Source organism: Nuphar pumila, chromosome 2 (genome assembly GCF_984573655.1).
Source record: "Nuphar pumila chromosome 2, dmNupPumi1.hap1.1, whole genome shotgun sequence".
Lineage (NCBI taxonomy): Eukaryota > Viridiplantae > Streptophyta > Magnoliopsida > Nymphaeales > Nymphaeaceae > Nuphar > Nuphar pumila.
Genome location: NC_143250.1, coordinates 85,778,507 through 85,788,564, shown reverse-complemented (window position 1 = coordinate 85,788,564; position 10,058 = coordinate 85,778,507). Strand labels below are relative to the sequence as shown.

General features: G+C 39.8%; 1 protein-coding gene across 3 annotated transcripts; it reads right to left on the bottom strand.

Moving 5' to 3' along the window:
• Window positions 1–5,273: 5,273 nt before the first annotated feature.
• Window positions 5,274–9,659, bottom strand: LOC149845928 (putative methyltransferase PMT18). 3 transcript variants are annotated; one of them, XM_089996091.1, is made up of 7 exons: window positions 9,641–9,659; window positions 9,250–9,365; window positions 7,771–8,465; window positions 7,282–7,492; window positions 6,515–6,812; window positions 5,962–6,429; window positions 5,274–5,835 (listed from the first exon to the last, which is right to left on the bottom strand). In XM_089996091.1, the coding sequence occupies exons 3-7, from the start codon at window positions 8,458–8,460 to the stop codon at window positions 5,616–5,618; spliced, it is 1,887 nt and encodes a 628-aa protein (XP_089852217.1). In that variant the 5' UTR covers window positions 8,461–8,465; window positions 9,250–9,365; window positions 9,641–9,659; the 3' UTR covers window positions 5,274–5,615. The 3 variants fall into 3 exon arrangements, with proteins under 3 accessions (XP_089852217.1, XP_089852216.1, XP_089852218.1); XM_089996090.1 differs by lacking the exon at window positions 9,641–9,659 and having other exon boundaries at window positions 9,250–9,530; XM_089996092.1 differs by lacking the exons at window positions 9,250–9,365; window positions 9,641–9,659 and adding an exon at window positions 8,559–8,925.
• Window positions 9,660–10,058: the final 399 nt, after the last annotated feature.

Genomic DNA, 10,058 nt, shown 5'->3' with positions numbered 1-10,058 from the left:
AGAACACTTATCTAAATTGGATCCTAATTTGGTTTCACCGACTTGAGTTTGGAAAATGGTTTTAGAAAGAGGTGAGTTTTCTTGGATATACTGCTGTGGTCTATTTCCATGCTTGAACTTGTCCCAATCCTTGGCTCTCTCTATCTTTCTGCAACTCATCCCACCACACTTGGGTAGGTTCTCGAAGTGGTATTGATGCCGATAAGACCCTGCAATGCTTCAAAATATCATGTCACTTGTGGTAGAACCACACAACAAAAAACCAATTGAAGAATATTTTCTCATCCAAAAGACCATGAAACTCTCAGAACTTTACTTTGAATTCGTAGGTGTCAGATCTCTTTCAAATTAAATATGATAAAATAGTAAAAGAATCGCAATACTAACGGTCGTAAGCAGCTCTTTAGTAAGAGAGAGCAAAGACTGACTATGTATGCTCCATCTTTTTCGTTTTTTGATGAAAAGAAAAAGCTTTATTAAATAAATCAGGAAACACTACAAAAGACACCCTCATTATATAGCTAATAAGTTCATCTAAAATCCAAAGGGTTTCACATACTTGGCTAGAAGGGTCAGCTTAAGGCGTTTAAATTGAAGGACATTACTAGTTTGACACCCCTAATCACAAGATTGAAGCCAATGGAAAATCACAAGATTGAAAGACATTACTAGTTTGACATTAGAATCAGGTCTAAACAGCCAAAAATCATGAAACAAAGATGCCCCCTTTCTTTTGCATTATCCAAAAGAAAAAAAGTTCTCATAAATTGTTACAGAGATCACTTCATCTACAGTTAAGACACTTAAGGGTGCAGTTTGAATACCCATGATCTCCTCCTTTGATGACGGATCTCGTCCTAGAGATCCTGGCTCCGAGTAGAATCTGGCATGGGGCTGATCACATTAGATCCCAACCTCAAGCAAAGAAGGATCTGAGATCCCTAGAACCACACCAATCTGAGGTTTTCTGGTCCAACCAAAAGTTCAGAGATCTGAGATCGTAGGGTCTCATATTCAGTGCATCATATCTGAGTTGTAAGGCAATTTGAACACGTTGATTCATGAACTAACATTTTTTTTTTTCGGATAAGAGCTGGGACTTGATTTGCATCACATAATCAACAAGCTCTGATGACCACAATGGCGACCCAAACCAACTATTAACTGTAGAACAAGATCCCATTGTTGCTATGCCACAAAAATTTCAGTTCACATTTGCCCTATTGGGGCTGAGTGGAACAATACAGAGCCAGAAACTCACCACCGAGTTTTATGCTGGCAGGACAGTGACCATAAGTACAACAGGCAGAGCCAGCACAGCTAGGTGTCTGTTCTTGGGAATGGTTTCTCCGTGTAAATAATAAAAGAAAAAAGATAAGAATCTCTAAAATTTAGAGTAAAACAAGGTCACTTTGTTGCTATACCACAAAAATTCAGATCCCATTTGCCTTCTATGGGCTGAATGAAACAATACAGAGCAAGGAACCTATGGAGTTTATACTGCCAGGACAGTGACCGTAAGTAAGTATGACAGGCAGAGACAGCGCTGCTAGGTCGATGTTCCTGAGAGTGGTAATTTCTAGGCGTAAAAAAAAAAGAGTGAGAACCTCTAAAAAGAAGGAAGAGGAAGAAAGGAGAGCCCACAGTGCATGCATGGCATGTGCCATGCCTTCAATCATAGTGGATCACATGGAAGGGCACACGCTTATAAAACAATTAATATGACATAGGTGGCCTGCATAACACCTGGTCATTTGCGTATGGCCCACAATGAATGCACCAAGGTACTATGGGCCCCACAAATTGTACAACTTTTCCCGGTTTTGCCCCAACATTCACAATCATAGGGTCCATCTACAACCAACTTCCCTAAAAACAAAATGATTTTCCATACGCAATTTGGGCTCGTAAACAAGTTGAATGAACCTAACAGAAAGGTGTTCAAGTTTGGCTCACTTGAGGCAAGCTCAAGCTTAATCCAAGCCTGAGTTACATGAGCAGAGCTCATGCTGTCTCATTAACACATTTTAAAGGTTAAAAATAGTAGAAATTCCACCCTAATCAAGCTCAAATTAACTCATGTACAAAAAAATAGGATGTCTGCCCTAAACTTATTGATTGCAAAACAAATACTTCAACCAAAGCCCAGCAATAGGATTTACCCCTAAGAGGGTCTGTCTAAGATCTACCTGCGATTAGGGCCTGGGTTTCTCTGTGTGACAAAAAAAAAAAAGTACAACAACAACTACGCCTCCATCCCAAAACAATTGGGGTCGGCCATATGAACCAACAAAGAAAATCATTATGGGTCTTCCACATAAATCCTTCTCCTTCATTCATTTCTATCCAATGCCATGTCCCCGGTGAGGTTCAAAGCATTCATATCCTTATCACCTCCATCCATGTCTTCCTAGGCCTACCCTGACCTCTTTTAACTAATATACTTTCCCATTTCTCCACCCTTCTAAATGGAGCATCATTAGGCCTTTGTCGAATATGTTCAAACCACCGTAAACGATTCTCTCTCATCTTATTTTCAATGGGTGCAACGCCTAACGTATCTCTTCGTTCCGAATCTTATCTAAAATATAAAATATATTTATATATTATTAGTTAAGAGTTAATGAGCCTATAAAACAAATTGGGCAAAGCTGAAAACTTGTTGTTCGCCCTCAGCATGCCGAGCCTAGTTCATAAGTTTGCATGAGCCTAACACGCGCTAAGCCACCAATTGCTCATCTCCTTTCCCAGCTCTACTTGCAGTTTATAGTCTAGATAGATACCCGCATATCAAGCTTAGACAAGCAAACCAATGGACTCGCATATACTCACAGTCAGGGTGGCAAACATTTGAAACAGCAAAATAACGGCAACCAAATTCTCCTGAGAAATTAATAATTTTGTATTTCTCATATGTTTGTCAGCAAAATATCGGGGGTTCCTTTTGTTTGGTAGGAGCACCATGGCTTGGGATGTTGCAAGTTCAAAACCCAATGGTACGTTGTGTAACTGGTGGGGGTCTGCCTAACCCCAGCTTGCCTTTCAAAAAAAATAAAATATATTGGCACAAATAAATAAAATAAAAGATATATTTTAAGTATAAATAAAAAAATTAAAAAAGTACTGTTTCAATTAAATAACCGATATATTGGTACACATCATGATTCTTTTGTGTAAACAGTAATGTCACAATATTTTGGCCATTTTGAACAATGACCAAGGTATACCATTTTTTGCAATATTTTCGAAAATATGGCAATATACAATACCATGAAAGAATCCTATAGGTAGACTCAAATATTGGAAAGGTATATATAGATTAGGAAAAATCATAGCCACGGAGAGCTGAAAATGCTCTGAGTGGCAAAAAGATTAAATTCCCAGACCTTTACTTGGCAAAAGGAGAAGCATTTGGTGGGATGGTGGCCAAGTAGCTCTGGACTAAATCTTCCTCTTTAAGGAAGAATAATACTTTCCCACTTAGCAATGGAACAAACGTATCTTTTTAGGATGATGATGCCTTTTGCATGTCACTGACTAAAGTATTGCTTACCAAAAGAAAGGGGAATCTTTTCACAACCTTATAATTACTTTTAAGGGTGCGTTTGATTGCTAGGGATAAATTCTCTCTTGGTGATTTTTACTTCCATGAGTAAATCTTTCATAAGTTCTTATCCCAAGGGGAATTTAAGGAGAATTTATATCTTGTGTTTGATGATATTGGGAAAAACTGTGCCAGAATTTTTTGTTTGTTTTATGAAAGGCAAGCTGGGGTTAGACAGACCCCTACCAGATATCTCTTAAGCCTCATGTGCCTGAGGGATCGAACCTGGGCCTCAAGCTTGGCACAGGAACCCGCTTACCGCATGGGATACCACCCTGGTCGTATGTGGGAGAATTTATCCTACGTTTGATAGCAAAAATGAAAAAGTTAAAATTTAGCCCTTGAGTAGAAGTGTCAATGAGTCGGGTTTGACCTGGACCCGACCTGTACCAAACCCTATAGGGTTTGGTGATAAATAAGAAGGCCCGATTGAAATTCGAGTTGGACATGGGTCCGATTAATATATGGAGCTATGGTTTGTGAAATTTCACACTAGACTTGGGTCCAGGGGCGTAGCTAGGATTCATGTGAGGGGGGGGGGGGGGGGGGGCAAACAGGGGTGTAGCAAAAAAAAAAAATTATTTGTGCGATAGTCGGGGGCAAACTAGACTGGTGAGAACGATGCTTGAAAGTGCACAACAATTACATTTTCTTAAAAGCGATAATTGCCACACCAAGATTGAAACCGGGTACAGTTACAAAATACAATTAAGCTTGTACCTTTTTATACTATACTAATTAACCCTGACATTGATAGGTCAAAGTCAAACCAAGCTCAAACCCAGTTGAGCCGAAATATGACAAATCCGAATCTAAGTTCAAAACCAAAGCCAAATCTAAATCCAAATTCAAGTCCAAGTTTAATATTTAAAATTTATTTGACAAACCCAAGATCTAATGCCCCTCAAAGGCTTTGTCTTCTAAACCAACTCTTCAAATTTTAACCTCAAGGAAACTTCCAAAGATGTACACTAAATAATTTTCATAAAATAGGCTTTTTCCTTCCAAATGAAGCATTTTGCTCAAGACCTTGGTTCCAAAGAAAGATAATTTTGAGCCAAATAACATGTCTTACAACTGTCTCCATCTACTGCCGCTGGCCTTGAAGCCCTTCCTCCACCAGGGTCTTATGCTTCCATCTCCTCCTCCTTTCCCCCCTCTTCTTCTCCGTCGCCACTTCCTAGTGCTCCTGCGTTCTTCCCAAAATAGGGGAGAACTTTATCTATGTTTGAAAGGTGCATGGAACCCACCTTAAAAGTGAGGGAAACTTCCCTAAGGGAAACTCACTTGTCCTTGAAATTTCATTTGCGATAAAGGGTCTATGGACCCCATTTCCACAGGATGAACAGTAATCTTCAAAGCCATTCAAATGTGTCAGACAACACTGATATTAATTATGAATGTAATCTCAGGCTCTCAGTAGCCGCGTGAATGGTCACAGGCCTCGTTGAAGATGCTGGAAAATGTGCTAGCCAACCAAGAGCATATTATAGAATTCATTATTGGTCAAGGATGCGGACTAAACCTAAATGAGGGGTTTGAGGAGAGATATCGTGACCGAGTTGGTCAATTTTGAAGTATCTTATGCCTTATCACAAGATGCATTTATTTCAAAGATACCATCATCATGGTGCTTAGACGCATTTCAGATCATATTATATAAAATTCATAAAAATCCAGACATGCTATTCTTTCTACCCCATACAAAATAAGCCCCCATCTTACAAATCAGGTGAGCTTACAAAGCAGAAGATTTCAATAGGCCTTCCCCACAAAGACTGCTGCAAGTGACAGAAACGTTCTCTAAAATGAGATTACCTAAAAACATGTGAAAACCCCTTGTTTTATTTACATTGATCTTCAAAAGGAAAAAATAATGGAGTAAAACAGAAGGGGTAAGTCAAAAGTAGAAGGAAAAACAGATGAGCCTTGTAAGACTGCAAGCAGAGAGCTTTGTGGCCCTGTAATTTTCGTGGAAATAGGAAATTCAGCAAAGATCCAAAATTTCCTACTACTGGTTTGCACTGCCGGTCCAATACGTTTTAACAGCTAGAAGGATTTTCTCAGGGTTAAAGGGTCCACTCTCATGGTCCTTAATCTCGCTTTTCCATCTCATCCCTTCTGTTATCCCTTGAATCTTGACAAGAACCTCAACAGTGTCTCTGAATATCACAGTTCCTTCAGGTCTCAGGATCCTATCCATCTCCAAAAGAATGTTGGTTATGTCACACCTGCATGTTATTAGAAGCTTCATTCAGTAAGACCTCAAACAAGATGATAGCACTAAGATAAGCAAGCAATCAAACATATCATGTATGTACTACCATAAGTCCGTATATGTAGGTTGATTATGTTACCTGTCCTGATAAATACTGAATACACCACCAGCATGTATCAGATCATAAGTCCTAGGATATGTGGAGAAAGATTCACACCAATCTTGGTATGTACCAATAAAGCCTCGTTCGTAGATTGCTCCTAGAGTATCATGTTTGGAATCAGCAGGGACAACATTCATAACCCACACAGGAGCATCAGCCAGTGCTGCTGCAAATCCTCCTAAATAAGCATTCATATCCATGGTATTTCTGTAACGTCCCTGTGTAAGAGATGGAATAATTCTCTTGTAATACACCAGGCGTTCCTTCCATAGCTGTTTATCCTCTTCAAATTTCTTGGCAGTGATTCCCGGGATAGAGCCACTAGAAATTCTTGGTGGAACAGCCATTGCCCTCTCTGGCCATTTCTTCAGTGCTCCTCCAGATACTTCACCTGCGCTTTGCACTTCTGGAAGTGGGGTTATACATGTTTCCATCTTTTTGTACCTTTATAAGAAGATAAATCAAGCAGCATCAGCAAGAGTTAATTGACGTTTATAGACCAAACCAAAGAAAGAGATGGGCTGATTACCAGGCAGCATCAGGATTCTCATCCTTGCAGATGTGTGGAACTTTATAGACCTGTTTACTTTTCACACATTCAATGTGGTTGATGGGTTTTTGCCAAACAGCAAGATCATTCTTCTCCACCACCTTCTTCCAGCATAGACGCTTGGCCACATCCTCAATGGCATCTTGTTCTTTTTTCAAATCCTCTGGGGTTCTCTGCCATCCTTTATAGTACTTTTTCCAGCGAATGGGAGGACCAGATAATATCCAGTAACCTCCTGGTCTTAGAACTCTGTCGACTTCAATCAAATAAAGCCCCTCTGGAAAATAAGTGACAGATCTAATGCAAGTTAGTAGAAAAGTTGAAGCATGAACAAGAGCAGCTCTGCACAATGAACAGTAAAACACCACAAATGCAGGTAGCATTTTTTTGATAGTCAAGCTGGGGATAGCCCCCATGGGGATGCAAACCCGACACCCCTCTGTTATAATGGTTCCATCTGACCATCTAGATCTCATTAAACCTCAAATGTGGTAGCACTTTCTATCAATCTCATGACAAGATACTCTGGACCCAGCAGATTGACAGAGCGTGATTTGAAGGAAACAAATGAAGTGTGATTAAATAACCAGCTTCCCACATATTCAGTGTGCAAGAAGATAACATAGGTTCAAGAGTTTCCAGTTCCGTCATTTTAAGAAAGGAGAACACTTCATAAAGCAACATTTAAAGAACTTCTCAAGAATACCCAGGAAATATCAGATGAAAGCAAGGGAGAAGATGCTCACCAAGATCATACCAAGGGATCAAGCACCTTGAACAGTGGGCCATATCAAAAGATCGAGCAGGATATGGGATCCGATCTGCTGCCATCACTCCAATCATTGCCGGAACACCCCGCTCCAATGCAAACTGAACCTGTGCTTCATGTGTATCCCTTGGCGCGAATGACATCGTCAAGATGTTTCTGCTCAACAGATAAGCACCCCAACTAGCCACCTTCATCAACCAGTCACGAGCACATTTATCAGATTTCACACATAGGTTTCTTTCATTTGAGCTATGAATATGTTGAGCAGCTCAAAATGACCAAAAACAGAAAGCAAGAAAAACACTTGATAAAGGAATGAGTGAATCTACCAACAACTTGAATCAAGTTTCAGACAAGATGCAGAAAACCATTTGAAACCAACAAAAGAATGTTGAACTTGAGAAATTCATCAGATCAAGAAAATCAACCACAAATCAAACACAACTGGGTGGATCAAGGATCTTACTCCACATCCCGTATCAAGGGCAGTTCTGATCGATCCTGAAGCAAGGGGGATGAGCTCACCAATGTCATCATTATACGCATCAGCCCCTCGTGGAAACATGGTACCTCCACCAGGAAATCGGAACTTATCTCCTTCAACTTGAATCCAGTTCTGAACAGCTTTTTCAATTGTCAGCTCTTTGTGTGGGACATTGGCATACCAAGCATAATCCCGGCTCTGAGGCCATCTGAATGGGTTTTTATAGTTAGGCGGAGCAGGGATCAAACACGTCACGAGTTCCTCCTTTGGAGGGCAATGCCGCTCTCGGTATATTAGCATCTTCTTCTCGAATTTCCTCGCTCTTTTTGGATCTTGACAAGGGGTGTATTCACTGTATTTCATGTCGCACGGTGGGATTTTCCGAGAGATGGACGAAGTATCATTGACTCCTAGTTGATGGTGAACTTCGAAATCCAGTGTTGACGATGAAGAATGGACGACCGGATGGGAATATTTTCCAGAGTTATCTTCGCATCCCACTTTCGGAGTGATGCCCATCCGATCAGCAGTAATGGGAGATGAGCTTTGCCACGATCCAAGGATATAGAAGATAACACACAGGGCACTAACGCCTATAACCCAGGAAAGACGTCCCCTCTTTGATTCCACATGATGGTGTTTTGGAGATCCTCCATTGTATTCTTTAGCCATTGAACCTGTCATAGTAGCATCCATAAACACATCAGACATACAGTACGTACCTTTAGAGAGAGAGATGGGTATACAGGGGAAACTTCCATTAATAGTACCTAGTAGAAGAGCTTAACAAGAGTTAAAAACTTGAATGAAAGGTGAAAGGGAAACAGTTCATATACATATCCAAAGAAAAAACAAAGTAGGGCAGCCACTTTTTGTCATTCACGAGCTAAAAATGGAGTTTATGGAAGTGGGTATGCTATGTAACGAATATACAGGCAGAGCTAAAACAAGAAAAATGCTAAAACTCACAAAAACAAGAAACAAAGTAAGCAAAAAAGCCTACAGGAAGGGTCCAATATGATGCTTGAGAAGAAGAAAAGGTATCCAAAGATCTAAAAAGAAAAGAAAACAATTCCTCCCATAATAACCCATGTATGTAAAATGACCAACACGAGGGAAAAAAATTCATATACTGGCCAAGAGCATCACATTACCAATTTCCTCATCAAAACTCTGATAAGAGACAAAACAAAAGAAAAGGGAAAGGTTTACATATCTAAGAAAGAAACCCACACTCTTACAATCGTGTTTCTTACCAAAAAGGAAGAAAGATAAATCTGAATCAAGATACAGAAAGAAAAAAAGAGGGTCCCCTTCAATGAATAAAAGAAAACACTTTGAAGAACGCTCTTAATGAATCTCAACCATCACAGTGATAGAACAAAGACAAAGGTCAAAAACAGAACCAAACGAACAAGAAACTCCAGTGAAAACCTGAAAACCCAGAAACCCAAAACCCACCTTAGCTCAGAAAAGCATGAACCACCATAAGAGAACCCAACACCCCTCCTCAGCTCTAAAAGCCAAGGCTACCAATAAAACCAGCAGCCTTCGTCGGCTCTGAAGAAACCACCCACCTACTAAGAGAAAAAACCCACATGAATAAGACCCCCAAAACCCATTAAAACCATCCAGAAAATCACCGACACAAAAAACCTCCTAAAAGTCGATGAAAGAAGCCAAACCCACGTCCTCATTCACTCCCAATGAGTAAATAAGCAGAGAAAACAGCAGTGAAAATAAAATCTGGAAAATAAAACAAAAAGCTCTCTGATTTGCGGATTCCAGATAAGCCTTCACCGATAGGAGTCAAGTATTGAAATATAATAATATGTCCTTTCCAGTGTCGTACCTGTAAAACACGAAAAAAAAGGAATCCAACAACATTTCACCCAAAAATAAAGAAGCCCACACTAACCATTTATTATATTAGATAACTAAGAGCAGTGAAAAGGTAGACAGTCTCATTCATGTAACGTTCATTTTAGAAGTGGGATAACCATTGGCATGAAGTTTTGGTTGGTGGGGATCAAATTTTCTCTTTTAATTTTTAATTTTTGGTTTTCTTGTAAAAAAAAATTGGGGCTTGATATGAGAAAGGGTTCCGTAGCAAGCAATCCGAGAGGCAAGAGAGGAGGAATAGGAGGAGACAGACCAGGCTAGAAACGCTCGATGAAAAGATGAGTTTGTTTTTGTGTTTATCTATTCATTTCGTTTGTAGTCAAATTGGTTTCTTTCTAAAGGAAACATAAGCAACTGAGTTTTGAGAT

Excerpts from the sequence above, each read along its gene's own strand:
- LOC149845928 (XM_089996091.1), bottom strand. The coding sequence starts at position 8,460 with ATGGCTAAAGAATACAATGGAGGATCTCCAAAACACCATCATGTGGAA. Across the intron at positions 7,493-7,770 it reads CCCTTGATACGGGATGTGGA|GTGGCTAGTTGGGGTGCTTA; the intron begins GTAAGATCCTTG and ends TGGTTGATGAAG. Across the intron at positions 6,813-7,281 it reads GATCCCTTGGTATGATCTTG|AGGGGCTTTATTTGATTGAA; the intron begins GTGAGCATCTTC and ends CTTATTTTCCAG.